The following is a 17,468-nucleotide window of genomic DNA, read 5'->3' on the forward strand; positions in this document are numbered from 1 at the left end:
TACGGCATAGAAGTTCCATCCTCCCACTACCATCCAGCCGTTCAATTTTGATCAAGAGAGCTACTTACTATTTGATCTTAGATCCGGTGTTTCAAAGTATTTTATTTTTAGTTTTTTTTGTACAAATTGTATAAATGTGAAATTTGGTATGTGTCATCTTTTCATTGGGGTGCATCTATAAAAAAATATTAAAAATAATTTTTTGATAAAATATAATGGCCAAAATACCCTTTGAAACTGTCAAAGGTATTTTGATCATTTTATTTTATTGAAAATAATTTTTTTGTATATTTTTGGCTAAGTTTAATAGAGGAATGGACGTCCTTAGTTTGGTGTTAAAATAGTTTATAGAGACCATTACGATTAGGACAATCTTAACCCTGCATTCTGAATGGATGGTTGGATAAAGAAGAGGATAGAACTTCTATATTGTAGGAGAAGCATACAAAACTTACCTTGGGGGTGAGATTGAATATATGGAAAGATCCATTTATTGATTTGCTCACCCGTACCATACTCCGGTTGGAGCAAATTGTACTTTTGCTATCTTGGGTAAGATGGCCGTAGTGGAGGAAACAAAGGATTGATGCCAAATTTTGGGAATTACCTTCGAATAACTAGATGAGTAATTTGGAAAAAGAAAAAAAATAATTGTTTTAAAAAAAAAAAATGGACGGCATGGATTCAAACTTGGGGTGAGAAGGTTTTCCTGAATTATTGGTTGCTTGAGATGAGGTCACAAAAACTACAAAATTTAGGGGCCAAATAATATACCTGGCTAGTTTTATGCCCGAAGGAGCAAGTGTGCAACAAATTGCTTTCATGGGATGTTCAGACTAAAGTTTTTCCTAGAGAAAGAGTCATCACTACCTTTCAATCTGAAATCATTCATGATATAACCGTTAACCAGAGACTCAGGAGATACAAGGGACTTTTAGTGGTGTTGGAGAGATGGTCAGCACGGAAATGGCCCTCAAACATTAAGCTTCAGCTCATCTGGGTGTGTTTTTTGGGAGTACCTCTTTATGCATCGACTAAGGGCGTCTCTCTTTTTAGCGAGGGAATATGGAAGTTTCGTAGAGATCGACTGGAAGGCTTTCTCTTTGGAGCAAGCAAAATAATTCCACAGCTTATTACAAAAGATAGGGAAGGATGAATTATCCCATTAAGGTCCACAATCTCTCCAGTTAACTATTTCAATTTCTCTCTACCTCTCTCCATTTAATTAGTTCAATTTCTCTCTCTACCCCAAGAAGCAACACGCGACATGCCACTTTGGAAAGAGAGCCATGTCTTTTATCAAGCAATCTGTGTATTAAGGGGGAGATAATTTTTAAGCAAAAAATTTGATCAAGTTGATGAGTTCCAAGCTGACAACAAATATATAATGCAAGCAATGGAGCTTGGAGTTCTTAATTAAAGGCATTTTGGAGAAAAAAAAAAAAGGGCATTAAAAAAGAAAATTTGGGGAGTTTTTTAAATACTCGAAAAACAAGAATTTCCCGTTTTATTCTTATTTGATTCAATAACAGCTTTGGTTGAAAGTAAAGTAGTCTATGCAGATTATTCTATTTCTTTCTCAACAAAAATATCATGCAGCACCCTGCCTTGTATAGACTACAAATAAGGATATGAATAAAGGTTAGGAAAATTTATTTTAAGACTATTAGACAAAGTCTGAACACTATCGTCTTATTTAAATCGAATAAAAGTGCATTTGCTACATTTGAATATTGGGGTTCTTAGCTAAATTTTAAAAGAAAGGTGCGGATTTCCATGGGACCCAGTTCCACAACCAGAGTCTCTACATTGATGGGACCTCCTTTAATTGAAGGCCCAGGTTTCTCCCCACCATCATCGCCTTCCACTCTCCACTGCATCTTCCTCATCTCAGATTTCTCTTGGTTGGTAGATAGGCTTGTCTCCCTCACTTCATTTATCTGAAAATGCAGAACCATATACACATGCACATTCATGCAATTTCTTCATGAAAATGCTCGTGATTTCAATATAAAAATATTGATGATGTGAAAATGGGACTAGCCTCGTAAGAAAGATGTACAAGGTTCCATCCCCATACAATGTCCATTGAAACAAAAAGACCGACACTTTTGTTGAAAGGTGATAGAAAAATCACATGATAGATGTTTTTGTCTTTTATCATTTGTTTGGGGGCTTTTTGGCCACTGTAATTAGGTGGCTTGTATAAAAGCAAAAAACAATGGGGTTTTTTATTATACACGATTCTTCTTGTTCTTGGGTTGTGTTGAGAAAGGGAAGGAGGTCAAGAAGAATTTTCTTGTCTTATTTTTGGGAGAAATAGTATGAGCGCGTGTTGCTCATGTTATTGGGTTATCCGAAGTGAAGCAGGGTAAATCGTGTTTTTTTGGATAATCACGAGGAAGGTATTTTTGGTGATTTTTTTTCATCAATTTTCTCCTTTTAAGGTAACACTGTATCCCTTTGTAAATTTCTCTTTTGATAGTGGAATACTTGCCGGCTTGCCCGTAGACGTAGCCCTACGGGGTGAACCACATTAAAATGGTGTTGTGGTTTGTCTCTCTAATTTTATCTCATGACTATGTTTTCCATCTCTAATTTATTTTCTTAAATTGTTGCACACAATCCTTGACCTTATTATTGGATCATCGATTTTACATATTTGGGATTGAGTGTGTGATATTCCGTGATCGGTTAAATTGGGGTTTTGGGAATTCGGATCTTCAACAAGTGGTATCAAAGCATTAGGTTTTGTGCAATATATTTTGAAAAATGGCGAGTAATCGGTTTGAGGTGGAGAAATTTGATGGACAAAATGATTTTGAGATATGGAAATTCAAGTTCATGATCTTTTGGGATTTTGAGATATGGAAAATTCAAGTTCATGATCTTTTGGTCCAACAAAGGTTATACAAAATATTACTCGGAAAGGAAAAGAAACCGAAGTCTATAAGTAATGAGGATTGGGAGGATATGGACCTTAAGGCTATGGCTACAATTTGATTGTGCTTAGCAAATAAGGTTTTATTCAATATAGTGGGAGAGAAGACGGCAAAGGGCTTGTGGGAGAAATTGGAAAGTGTTTATCAAAACAAATCTCTTACGAATCGTATTCTTTTAAAGAGAAAATTGTTTAGTTTAAGGATAAAAGAGGGGACAAAAGTTTCCGATCATTTGAACACTTTCAATAACATTATTTGTGAACTTGATAGTGTTGGTGAAAAAATGAAAGATGAGGACAAGGCGGTAAGTTTGTTATGTACTTTACCGGAATCTTATGATAATTTAGTGACAACATTAAGTTGCACTAAAGAAGATTCACTTGACTTAAGTACGGTGACTAATACTTTGCTTGTCCATGAACTCTGAAAAAAGGCATCTATTGGGGAACCGGAATCGAAAGTGTAATTTTCAAAGGATCGTTCAAATGAGAGAGGTAATTCCTCTCGAAATTTTCTAGATCTAAGTCGAAAGGTCAATCTAAGTCTAAAGGTTGAGAAAACAAGTTTGTTTGTTGGGGATGTGGTGAAGCGGGACATATGAAGAAAAAAGTAGAGGACAAAAGTTCGAAATAGCAAGGGAAACCAATGAGTCCAAAAATGAGGTGAATCAAGTGGAGGAATCTACATCCGGTTTTATTGAAGAAGAGGTTTATGCTGTGGTAGCAATCCCGAATTCCATCAAAATTGCATTTTGGATAGTGGTGCTACACATCATATGTATCCGCACAAGTCATGGTTTAGTTCATATGAACCATGTGATGGTGGTTCTTGTTGATGGGAAACAATTCAAATAGTAGAATGGTTGGGATTGGCACAGTGAAATTAAGGATGTATGATGGAAGTACCTGTACACTTGAGCATGTTTGACATGTACCGGACTTGAAGAAAATTTTAATTTCTCTTTCTTTATTGGATTCCCATGGCTATAAATTCACCGGACTCAAAGTACCTAAGGGTGCTCTTGTTATGATCAAGGGTGTTCGAATTGGGAACTGTATAAGCTATTGGGAAGCTCCATTGTTGATGATGCGGCAAATTCGATAATGGAGAGTAATGATCTTCAATTACGCTTATGGCATAAGAGGTTGGGCTACTGGAGTGAAAAGGGTATGGAGATTTTGATGAAGAGGAAGCTAATTCCGACCATAAAATTTGGGGAATCCGAATTTTGTGAGCATTGTGTCTATGGGAAACAACATAGACGAATTTTTAAAGCCGAAAGCCATACAAGCAAGAGAATACTTGATTATGTTCACTCGGATTTATGAGGGCCCTCACCCATAATGTCATATGATGGTGCATTATATTTTATTTCTTTTATAGATGAGTTCTCAAGGAAAGTATGGGTGTTCACTCTTAAATCAAAGAGTGATGCATTTTTTGGTCTTTAAGCATTTTAAGGCCGAAGTTGAAAGAGTACGGGGCGCCACATCAAAACACTTCGCACCGACAATGGGAAGGAGTACAATTCCGATGAGTTACAAATTTTGTAAAGATGAAGGAATCAAGAGACATTTCACCACGGTTTACACTCCTCAACAAAATGGTGTTGCAGAAGGATGAATCGCACATTGATTGAGAGAGCAAGAAGCATGTTGAGCAATGCCGGATTGGAACCAGGGCTATGGGCTGAAGTCGTGATGACGGCTTGTTATCTCATCAATCGATCACCTTTGACGGCTTTAGAAGATAAAACACCCCAAGAGATATGGTCCAGAGCTCCTTGTGATTATTTCAATTTAAAGATTTTTGGTTGTGATGCTTATGTTTGAATTCCTAGTTGCCAAAGAAATAAGTTTGAACCAAAATAAAAAAAATGCATTTTTGTTGGATATAGCAAAGGTGTGAAAGGATACCGGTTATGGGATCCGAGTGCTCGAAAGATAATTACAAGCCGAGATGTGTATTTTGATGAGTCATCCGTGTTGACAAGAGATGTAGAAAATGAGATTAAAGAAAGGAAAGAATCTCATAATGACACCCAAGAAATTGATTTTTCACCTTATGTCCCATCATCTAGTGAAGACCATATGCTAGAAGCAGCACCCACAAGTATCAATGAAGAAGTCATTGATGAAGAAGAGCAAGTTGGTGAACCAAGTGATTCCCATGAAGAAGTTGCACCGTCCATGACAAGAAGGTCTACAAGGGTAATTCGTCCACCGCGAGCGGTTTAGGGACTATGTGGATCCTGAAGTACTATATGCTTTGGTTGTTATGAATGAAGAACCGAGCACTTACCAAGAAGCTATGGAAGGGGATGATTCCATATCTTGGAAGAAGGCCATGGAAGATGAAATGTTAGCTCTTCATAATAACAAGACTTGGGATTTGGTGGAGTTGCCAAAGGGTAGAAAAGCGGTTGGTTGCAAGTGGGTGTTCAAAATCAAGAAAGGGATTGATGGAAGTTTAGAAAGGTATAAGGCAAGGCTAGTTGCAAAGGGGTTTGCACAAAAGGAAGGTATCGATTTTCTTGAAATATTTGCCCCGGTTATCAAGTTAGTCTCCATAAGGTTGATGCTTGGGCTTATTGCATTGCATGATTTGGAACTTAAACAAATGAATGTAAAAACGACATTTTTACATGGTGAACTTAAAGAAGAAGTGTACATGCAACAACTGGAAGGATTTCTTAAAAAGGAAAAAGAAAGGTTAGTGCGCAAGTTGAAGAAATCCATATATGGATTCAGGCAAGCATCAAGACAATGGTACAAGACTTTTGACATGCTCATTATGACCATTGTGTTTATATGAAGTTTTCTTATGATGGTTCTTATTTAATCTTAGTCTTGTATGTTGATGATGTGCGTATGGCATGCAAGAATAAGACTAGGATTTATGGTCACAAGGCATCTTTGAGTAAGAGTTTTGAAATGAAAGATCTCAGGCAGACAAAACAAATACTTGGAATTGAAATCCAAAGAGATCGACGGGGTGGGACTGTCACTTTCACAAAAGAGTTTTGTGGAAAAGATGCTTGAAAAGTTTGGCATGAGCACAGCAAAGCCGGTGAAGACTCCATTAGCTCCTCATTTTAAGTTGTCTTCTAAGCAAAGTCCGAAGACCGTGGATGAAAAAGAGAATATGACTAAGGTGCCATATGCAAGTGTTGTGGGGAGCCTAATGTTTGTCATGGTGTGTACTAGACCGGACATAATATATTCGGTTGGTGTCTTGAGTCGCTTTATGGCAAATATTGGAAAAGCTCATTGGGAAGGTGCAAAATGTGTGCTTTGTTATTTGAGAGGCACAAGTGATTATGCCATGATGTTTAGCAAAGGCTCGGGGCAGATTCAAGGCTATATTGATGCAAATTATGCCGGTGATCTTTATAGAGGAAGATCAACTACCGGCTATGTTTTCAAGTTTGGAAATGGGACGATAAGTTGGATGTCTAAGCTTCAATCAATGGTGGCATTGTCCACCACCGAGGCAGAATACGTGGCAGCAACCGAAGCAAGCAAAGAAGCGGTTTGGCTTCAAGGCCTTATGAGAGAATTGGGTATCAATTCTAGGCCCATGGAAATACTTTGTGATAATATAAGTGCCATTAATTTGGCTAAGAATCTCGTTTACCACAAGAGGACGAAGCATATACTAGTTCGATACCATTATGTTCGACAAGTTGTTGAAGATGGTTTAGTTCGTTTGGTGAAAGTTGGAACCAAGGAAAATGTAGCTGATATGCTCATGAAGACGGTTCCAATAGAGAAGTTGGAATGGAGCCTACTTTCTCCAGGCTTCACGAAGAAGTAAAAAGAAGATTATCGGCAAGGCAAGTAGGTGATTTACTATCAAGGTGAAGATTGTTGAATGGTGATAGAAAAATCACATAATAGATGCTTTTGTCTTTTATCATTTGTTTGGGGGCTTTTTGGTTACTGTAATTAAGTGACTTGCATAAAAGCCAAAAACAAAGGGGTTTTTTATTATACACGATTCTTCTTATTCTTGAACTCCTCTCTCTCTCTAGAAAATGGGCTAGGGCTTCTTAGGTTGTGTTGAGAAAGGAAAGGAGGTGAAGAAGAATTTTTTTGTCTAATTTTTGGGAGAAATGGTATATGAGCATGTGTTGCTCATGTTCTTAGGTTATCCAAAGTGAAGTGGGTAAATCGTGTTTTTTTGGATGATCACAAAGAAGGTATTTTTGGTGATGTTTTTTTCATCAATTTTCTCCTGTTAAGGCAACACTGTATCCCCTTGTAATTTTTTCTTTTGATAGTGGAATACTTGTCGGCTTGCCCGTGGACGTAGCCCTACAGGGTGAACCACGTTAAATTTGTGTTGTGGTTTGTCTCGCTAATTTTCTCTCATGACTATGTTTTCCATCTCTAAGTTATTTTCTTAAATTGTTGCACACGATCCTTGAGCTTATTATTGGATCATAGATTTTACATACTTGGTATTGAGTGTGTGATATGCGGTGATCGGTTAAATTGGGGTTTCGGGCATTCAGCTCTTTAACAACTTTCGAAACAAGACCAAAAAACTCTTTCTAATTACAGTGTTAAGAACCATACCATCCTTCCTCTGAAAATCTTTCTCAGTTCTACTTTGGCCATTTTTGAGTACTCGACATCTTCTTCAGCCTAATTAAATATACAACATTGAGATATGAACACAAGAAGTTGATAGTTTTACTATTTGTAGAAAAAATCGACACCAGTTATTGACCCTAATGTACCTCGTACAGATGAGCCAACCGGAGAAGCACACTTCCATCTTCCAATTCCTATAAAATAATTCAAATTTCTCAAGTTACATTAAGGAACTAAGTAATTGGTTTCTGTAGTCTGTAACTATGAAAGAATTCCTCTAAGATTCACCTGAAGGGTAATAATTGCAACATTTGTCGGAAGAACATAGCCAGTATCCATAAGTGTTGCCTTTGTGATGTGGGAATGTTTCCATTTTTGCTCTTCCTGTACGATTATTTATCTCATAAGAAACACAAAAAAGGAGAAGGAAACTTGTGACTCTTGCATGCCCGGTTAATTAATCTGATTGTACCTCGTGAGTAAAAGCTAAGAGAAGTGGTGAGTAAACTTTTTGACCGGTTGTTCGACGCCATCGTGCTCCTGACCCTAAAGGGTCAATACTCATGTAATAATGTCCTCGAACCTAGAAGAGAAGAATCACAAAAAACAAGTTATGGATATCAATGCGATAGTGCACTAAATAAATCTTTCAAATTTCATAAATTTGTTAGTGAGTCTAGACCAATGTTATCAAATTCTCTTTGCTTCGGTCGAAGTGTTCGAATTTTTGGCCTAGATCCAAGAGAAGCAAAGCTCCGGTACATCTGCTTCAGCTTGCTTCGGGCCACTTCGTCCCTCTTTGGTTTAATTCAGCATCTTTGGCCGAAGCTTTGGCATGCTTCAATCAAAGCACAAAGGCGTAAGTTTTTTTTAAAAACTAATTTTTTATTTTATTTTTTTGAAATTTTTATTTTAGAAATTTCTAGTATTTTAATATACTTTTATGCATAAATATATACCTTATGTATTACAAAGTGTTTCAAAAATTCCAAAGTCTTCCACCAAATCGGCCGAGCACCGAATTGCTTCGTTTTTTTTTACCAAACCAAAGAAAGCTTCGAAGAGAATCTGACAACACTAATCTAGACACCCATACCAATCATTTTCGACAAGTAAACTACATGAGCCGAAATCCAAAAAATGATTATCCCTAGTGAGGCAGATTTTTCTTATGAGAGTTTTGAAAATTAATAATAGAGAAGACCCCTATTAACTCGTCTTGTTAAGAAATCTCTAGAATGAAATAACCGTAAGTAAATTTTTTAACTTGATAGAAATCAGAACGGGAGCCCTTTTTGTTGGGCATGTTGCACAAAATTTGAAATAATGTAGCATACTTGGCCAAAAAACAACTTCTGGACAACAATTGAAAACCCTAGATCTCACTTATGCAAAGTATGACTTCTGAAAAACTTGGTAAGGAAGTCATAGCACCAAGACCCATCAAACAATAAAAAAGGCTAAAAACATATTTATTTGCACTAGATTTACAAAGATTCAGCTTTGACTTCTTGAATGAAGGAAAGTAGAGATTTCTGTTAAATAACCTCTACTTTCTTAAATTCTTGCATGAAAGAAATAACTTTAGATACTCAGACTATCACTAAAGATTACCAAAAAGACTTCCATTTTCTCTGACATTGACACTTAACTTCCATTTTCTCTGACATTAATACTTAATTTGACATGATATTTTGTACTTGAATTAAACTCTTTCTCTGTTGTAATTAAGAGTCAAATAGTTAGATTCTCTTATTTTCTCTATAATGAATCACTGTTTATTTGCATTGTTCTATATATTTGAGTTCTAAGCAGTAATAACCACACAATCAAATTCATTTTTGTACCCATTATGTAGCTCTCATTTGAATCATCTCACTGCCAAAACAATAGCACAATCGATCATAAAAATAATCAAGCAACCAAACACCATCTTAGCAAAATTAAAGTTCAAATACTTATGCAGCAAAAAGATACACAATGAAATTTCAGGAATAACAATCAACTATTTATACAGTACACACCGTCAGTCCCTCGCAAAAATCTTCCATGCAAACATTCTCATCAAGTGCTTCTCCAACTCCTCGAGAGTCATCGAAGATCATACGTCTATGGTAAAGAAAAACAATAATCACTATTATCATTTAAAGGAAATCATCAGCCTATACAACACAATGAAGCGAAACTAAAATCCCCTATGATTAAAAGAACGATAAGGTCTAGATATGAAACCTGTGAAGCATAATTTCAAGTTCGCCATCTCGAATACTTGCACCGCCAGTGGCTCGATCTACCAATATCGAGAGCTCTGACTTATCATCCTCCATAAATATTCCAAGATTAAGCTGAAGAGTTACCCATAGAACAATGTTACAGCAAAAACTTTTCATGAGATATTTAAATCAAAGTTTCTTTAAACGATATAAATTAGTGAAATAACCATATAAATATTAAGGGACGCGTAAAAACATTATTTATGAGCAAATAATCCATATAAGAAGGGGACCCAGACAAATAATGCTTATATTGAGATAATATCACATGAACAATGTTTATTCACTAAGCACAGAAGACATTATGACCTATGAAAACCACTGTACTATATTAAGGTAGACAATGTCAAGTCTTACATAGGCAACAAAGTTATTGCCATGTCAATGAAAATGTAGATATTTTGATTCATTAAGCAAGGAAAAGAGAAATGAAAATAGTAAGTACCGCTGACTCCAAAACCTCTAACTTGGTGAACTTTGAGGCATTTAGTAATTGGTGCAATTTGGAATGAGTTAAAAAGCCATGGATGATGTATGTCAGTGAGCTATGCCAGGAAGCATATAAGACAGATTGCTAATGCTTTTTGTAAACTTCAGGCATCATCTCTCCACCATATACAAATTGTAAGCATCAGTTAGAACCCCAGACCGCAGCCACAAGCAAGAGTTAAACTCAGGTGTCATTTTTAGGGACAGTATTGATGATATGAAATTATACATGAGCTTTCGAAACATTTTGAGGGTATATTAATGTATATCAATGTATCTTAGGCACTCTATATTACATTACTTAAGAGTTGGTTTTGGAGTGGTATTTGTGTGACAGACATTGTTCATAAAATGCCCCCCCCACTTAGATACATTTATTTCATATAACTACTTTGTCTTATATTTAAACTTGTCATACACTTATTTTCAGACTAATGATAATTGTAAGAAAAATGCTCCTTCTTGATAACCTCAATAATTGCAACTCTGACACATGTGCTCCTATAATCAATATACTTGCAGTGTAAATATTTATTTCATTTCGAAAAATTATTATAACTAAAATTTCTGCCTTAAAATAAGGTTGTTATTCTAGGTATTTTATTGCCAAATAGTTCTCTCTCTCTCTCTCTCTCTCTCTCTCTCTCTCTCTCTCTTAGGTATTTTATTGATGATGCATTGCATGCATTGAATGCTAGTTACTAATCTATACAAACATGATAAGTCTCTCTCTCTCTCTCTCTCTCTCTCTCTCTCTCTTAGGTATTTTATTGATGATGCATTGCATGCATTGAATGCTAGTTACTAATCTATACAAACATGATAAGTCATTTGCATAGAGAAATGTTTTAACCCTTAAGGGGCCAATTACCCATCAACAGAAATTTTCTCTTCTTACACCATTGCTGATTTTGATAGTTCATAGCATGGTGCATTTAATCTTTTTGAAGACAAATAAATTTAATCCTGTCCAGCCTTTTCATTGTCCAAATTAACAATATTCATCTTTTTTCTTTTTTCTGAGGACCCTGTCATTGACAGTTGTGTGTGTGTGTGTGTGTGTGTGTGAGAGAGAGAGAGAGAGAGAGAGCGAGAGAGAAAAAGAGAGACAGGAAAGGGTTCACTGGTGATGAGGAGTGGGAAAGGGTATCTTTTCTAAGGTTTTGATGTTGGGGTCAATAGAAAAAAAAAAAGATCATCATCATTATCATTAAAGCAGTTTTCCAATTATTTGGGGTCGGCTACACGAATCCTGGTTTTCCATTCTGCTATATCAAGGGCCATAACCTCAGTGAGGCCATACATCCCCATATCTTTTTACACTACTTCCAACTATAACTTTATGGGCTAACTCTTGTCCTTTTTGAGCCTTCCACTTGAACCAACTCGTACCTCCTGACAAGTGTTGTACTAGGTCTGCGTTGTAAATTGCCAACCCACATAGGTCTATGTTCTCTCATCTTATTACCTATTGGAGCAACACCTCAGTTCTTTCGAATGTGTATTCATTTCAAATTCTATCCCTTCTTGTCTTGCCACTCATCCATATCAGCATCTTCATCTCAGCAAAACTCATCCTATAGGTATGTTGTTTCTTGACCACCCAACATTCCGCCCTTGTAAAGTAAACCTGGCCTCACAATTGTCCTATAGAATTTCCCCTTCAGCTTCATTGGTATACAACAATCACATAAAACTCTAGTTACACAACTCCACTTCACCCACCCAACTCTAATTCTATGTGCGATATCTTCCTTAATCTCTCGATTTTCCTAGATTTTCGATCCAAGATATCGAAAGTGTGCTCTTTTTGGTATTTCTTGGTCGTCAATCTTAACTACTTCCTCGTCTCTACTCCTATCCTATTATTATTAAACTTGCATTCTACATACTTTGTCTTAGTCCGGTTAATTTTCAAACTTTTAGATTCTAGAGCAACCCTCCAAAGTTCTAACTTTGTGTTGATGTCGCTTCAGGTCTCATCAATCAAGTCTATGTCGTCCACAAGCAACATACAGAATGGTACCTCATCTATTATTTGTACTATAGAAAAAGAAAGGGAGGGGTCAAGCGTCCTTTTCTTTTAACTATGAGTGAGTCCATGGGTTTTCCATGGAAACGAGGGTTTATTTAAGATTTCAATTATAAAAAAGGGGGATATTCATCGTTTTCTCTTAAAATTATTATCACTCATCTTTGCAAAAGTAACCATATTTCAATTGACTATTAAGAGTTGAAGAGAGAGAAAGAGAGGGAGCGTATAGTGTTAAGATGGTTGGATCATACCCTTAGAAAGTAGTAGATAGAGAGAAAATAACCTTTTAAAGTGAAAGGGTCGACGTGCAAATCAATGGGATGCATGAAGAAAATGACTCGTCATTCAAACACGTTGTTTCTACTAACATGGTCTAACTTTCTACAATCAGACCCCATATTTAAAAGTATACCCCTAGCTAGTGATATTAAGATTGATTATATTATTTAAAGAGAAGCTTATTAACTTGAAGGTTGAGAAAGCTCTTTTCAAAGATGAGTGTGTGTATAGTATAAAATATATTGAGTACTTTTTTTTTGTTAAATTTTTACAAAAGAAGTCATTATATATATAAGGATGGCTCCAATAAGCGTCAAGATGAGGGGAAGTAAACTTAGCTGCACGGCCCATATGCCATATTGACCTGGAACAACACTGATGAGGAGAGTCGATTTGGTTCAAGTGAAATGCTATAAAAAGGCAAGGCGAAGTCCCAAAAGGACATAGATGAAAACAATGAGAAGAGATATGGTGACTTATAATTTGATTGAGGGTATAGCCTTGATAGAGTGGAATGACAGAACATGATTCGTATAGCCGACCTCAAATAGATAAGGCTTGGTTTAGGGCACCAACTGCTTATGAGTTTAAGGGACCATTGCTCAGAAAAGAAGTTGAGCTCACTAATAACTTTTTAAGGGCCCCCAGAAATGCATGGGCTATATAAGGTTGCACTATTATGATTGATGGTTGCATTGATAAGAAAAGTAGAAGCACTAGAAATTTCATGGTGAATTGTCCGTTAGAGACAATATTCTTAAGGACTTTTGATGCTTCCAACAAGTCCCATGAGGCCACCTCATTTGTGATTTGGTGGACATAGAGGAGGTAGGGGAGGACAAAGTGGTCCAAGTAGCGACCTATGTGTACTTAACCAATATGGCAGCATGTTAGTTACTTAATTAGCTTATTAGGTTAACTTATATTATGCTTTTCAAAATTTTAATTGTTCATTCAAATTTTATCTAATAGGTGCATACAAAGAAGAGGAATAGACTTGAGAAAGAAGCGACCGAATGACCTAGTCTTCATTCAGTATAATCAAAAGTTGCAAGAGCACCATCAACAACTAGAGCACAATGAAAGGGAGGCTATTGAAGCTGATGATATGGATGATACTTGAGATTGGCTAGTTGATGATGAGGAAAATGAGGTATTCTCCCTGGAAAGGGCCAGGTTCGTGAGGCTGGTGGGAAATCATTGAGCCATGTGTAGATGACTCAAACTCAATTTCAAAGCAAAAGGAAGGGAAAGGGGAAGGGGAAGGTAAAGGAGAAGTGGAAGAGGTCGATGGAATTGAGAGAGGAGGATGAAGAGGTTGAAGCAGATTCAAAAGAGACGAGGGATAGTGCTCAAGGGCCATGACGATGGCATGCCATCATCATCATCACATTCTACTCGGGATGGACCACATGAACACCCCAAGTGGTGATGACATATAGTTGACATTTTAAGTTTTGGGGTGGTGATGAGTGATGACATAGATTTGTTTGTCTTTTTTACTTTTGATGGTTGACTTATCAGTTTGCGTATTATTTCTAAAATGACATTTAAGTTTTGATGCAATTTGATGATATCAATGTCTCACACCATTGTTGTCTCTATAATATTTGATTTTTTTTATCTCCAAGGGCTTTGGGGCTCTATAATTGCCCTGAGAACTCTCTAAAGGGCTGAAACACCTGCCTTAAGAACTCCTTTGTTTTTTTGGGTGGTAGGGTTGTGGGGGGGGTTCTACCTTGTCCTCCGACTTCTTGAACATTGATTACAAAACACCGATGACCCAACAATGTGAAATGAAATCCCTGAATACAAGAACAAATCATTTTGGTATTTGGATTGGTGCACTAAGAAACTATAACCCATCCCTAAGATTTACTTACTATAAGTTCTCCTATAACTTGAAGAGGCTGAGATTTATAAACTAGTAATGAGTCTATAAACTAATTTGCATTGGAGTGGATAAAGTTGTTTTAGGAACACTCTAGATAGACTCACTTATATAGTGTGGAAGTCCAGGTCGCTTCCTATAAGATTCGGTTTCATCTCTAGAGCACTTATTAAATCAGGATATAGCAAAGCACAAAGTTGATTAGCAAAGCACATAGTTGATCCTTATGAGCGTAATGTTAGATTGTTTACTGATGGAGACCTTCCAAATCCCACATCATATAGATAGTTCGTTGTATCATTTATCCCACTATCAGTAGAAAGATATTTCACATGTATTTCAGATGTTGTGTAGTTCATTAACCCAGATCTTCTCATGTGACAGTAGTTCAGGATATTATCAGATATGCTCATGCTATAATTGGCAAAAGGTTATTCTCAGTTGCTGGCCTATGCAGTCTCTGATTGGACTGGCTGTCCAGATGCTTCGTGCTCAACTTTTGGATACTCTACTTTCTGGGGAGGCTCACTTGTCTCTTGGAGGAGCAAGAAGCAAGCTGTAGTTTTTTTAGTCCTCTGCTAAGGCAAATTATAGGAGTGATGCCCTTTACCTGGGGTACACATCTCTTTTTTCAAATCTCATTAAGGGGATAGTAGTGCTATCAATATTGCAAGCAAACCAGTATTTCATGACAAGACAAAGCATAATGAGATGTATCATAATTCTATTCGAGAATGTCTTGTGTTGTATTCCTTCCTTGTATATGTCTTCAGAGAATCTGACAGCAGACTTGTTTGCTCCATTAGAGGGCGCAGACATGACTACTTAGTAAGCAAAATGTCACTTATTATGTGTGGGGGGAGGTTGACATGCATACACTTATATGATGGGTATATTTGTAAATAGTCCTTTATGTAGGGCTATTTAAGTCTTTTGTATCACATATACTTGGTATCTAGTGAGATAAATCCCTACATTGTACCAATCTAATCAGTCAATAACAATTCTGTCCAAGTTTTTTGTTCTTTATCCTAACACATAAGACAAACCCTTCACTAGAGGCATACATTTTTTCTGTACAAACCTCAAATCATGTGTTGTAATCCATGCACAACTGTAAAATTTTGATTTACTACTTCAAAGGTTATCTATTGAAAAGAATGCTATATTGACCTCTTCTCATGGTAACATAAATTAGAAATCTTACTGGATAGTAGTTCCCTGCTACAGGTTGATTAACTTGCAAAGACCAATCTGGTCGAGAATCCCGCACCTGAGAACACACATCATGATGATGTCACATATGACCATCATAACGAGATTTTTCGGCAATCATATTAAGAGGGTTTGGATTTCTATGTAAGTGTGCACTCAATTGTACAAAACTTCAAGAAAAAAAACCAAAAAAAAAAAATTCCATACATGTCACGACATGAGATAATGATTGGAATGTACTAAAACAATAGGTATACAAAAATATGACAAATACATAACTTTTTTCAACACAAGTAGAATGATCACGATTGGAATGAGTCCAAAATCTCCAAGTACAGAAATGATAAGAACATATTGAAGACAAATTATACAATTTGAACTAGGAATTGTCTACAAAGAGACCATTTATCTTTTGTACAAGGAAGTCACAATCATTCCCACTCATTAGATGTCAAATTGGATGGTTTGGGGTAAGTCATGAAGTCCAAGAATTTTTTTTTTTTGGAACTTTGTGTCTATTCAATGACATTCTTACAACCACCCATTTTGAAATTTAAATTGCACGAAGGATTTTAACCTCAATGTATAAAAGATAAATGGTCTCTTTGTAGACAATCCCTTTGAACTAATCACTTAAAATACAAAAAAAAAAAAAAAAGAATCTAATGTCCTGGAAAGTGGAACTGTTATCAATAGTAAACATCAAAGAAAAATGGAATTTATAATAGTCTGCATGAACTTTATAGCTGCTTCACTTCAAAATTTGAAGGAGTGTGAAGATCTGACAAACGAATTTAACAGCTTATTTCGCAGTTCACACCAAGATGTATAGACTCACATCTAGGGTAAATTGCGGCTAACATGTTTACAAGGATTCTTAAGGGTAAGGCATGGAAGTCTTAAAGGCCAGGGCAGCAGATAGAGTAGCAAACAAAGGAAGGGATAGAGCATCAAAAATCTTAAAAAAAACCTTAATTGGATTCATGGATTTGAGTGTGAATGAACACCAAAACGAAGAGGGCTAGAACAAGTCCGTCAGCCAAACTACAATAACCTCATTGAACATGGATATATTATTGCCACCTAAGCAGGAGTTGGTAAATGCCCATTTACATCAGCTAACCCTTATGCAGGTTTGTTAAAACAAGGAGGTTGGCTCCTAGACCACAAGGTGCCAAAATGAACCTGGACGTGCTTCAACCTTAGTTGTCTGAACCTCATACTTTGGGTGCAGCTTACCCTCTAGAACCTCGATCACACTCTCCCTCCCAGAACTCATCCTGTTCTTACCTTAATCCTCAGAAATACTTGCTCTCCCCTGGCTCCAGTTCCCATTTCCTTTGTTTCCTTTTAATAGAAAAATAATATTAGCAGAGGACAATAAGAGGGCCAACAGTTTTGAAAGGGTAAACAGGCTGAGCCAGAGCAATCTGCCGAGTTAAAAGGTGGGGGTGCTGTCTGAAATGGTCAGTGACCAAGTCGACTCTAGAGTCACTAATGGTGTTTGGAATATCAATGGCACAGCCAACTGGGAATGAAAATTGTATTAAGTACAGAGAAGTAACCATGTTAAATCTCTAGCCGAACAGATGTTCTATTTGTTAATCTTTACATACGTGGAACAGGTTCATAAGCATTGTGTACACCTTATACATTTATCATAAATCTTTACCAAAGCACATAGGAAATTTTTTTTGGGAATTTAGATACAAAAAGAGATGTTATAATTAAACAAAATGCATTCCT

General features: G+C 36.5%; 1 protein-coding gene and 1 long non-coding RNA gene across 2 annotated transcripts in view; one reads left to right on the forward strand and one right to left on the reverse strand.

Annotated features, from left to right (window-relative positions):
• Positions 1-816: 816 nt before the first annotated feature.
• LOC148780513 (uncharacterized) lies at positions 817-15,258 on the forward strand. The gene is made up of 2 exons (XR_016040546.1): positions 817-1,170; positions 14,892-15,258. It is a non-coding gene; the product is annotated as an uncharacterized LOC148780513 (long non-coding RNA).
• The window catches only part of LOC18425707 (alpha-mannosidase), a 48,226-nt gene continuing 32,390 nt past the window's right edge, over positions 1,633-17,468 (reverse strand). The window contains 8 exon segments of the mRNA XM_020662156.2: positions 1,633-1,940; positions 7,523-7,591; positions 7,687-7,734; positions 7,829-7,924; positions 8,013-8,123; positions 9,565-9,649; positions 9,773-9,885; positions 15,715-15,780. Of these exon segments, the coding sequence (XP_020517815.1) occupies positions 1,743-1,940; positions 7,523-7,591; positions 7,687-7,734; positions 7,829-7,924; positions 8,013-8,123; positions 9,565-9,649; positions 9,773-9,885; positions 15,715-15,780 (786 nt within the window). The 3' untranslated portion in view covers positions 1,633-1,742.

The sequence above is a fragment of the Amborella trichopoda genome, chromosome 9, assembly GCF_054954075.1.
Source record: "Amborella trichopoda isolate Santa Cruz 75 chromosome 9, AtrichopodaSantaCruz75HAP2 v2.0, whole genome shotgun sequence".
Taxonomy (NCBI): domain Eukaryota; kingdom Viridiplantae; phylum Streptophyta; class Magnoliopsida; order Amborellales; family Amborellaceae; genus Amborella; species Amborella trichopoda.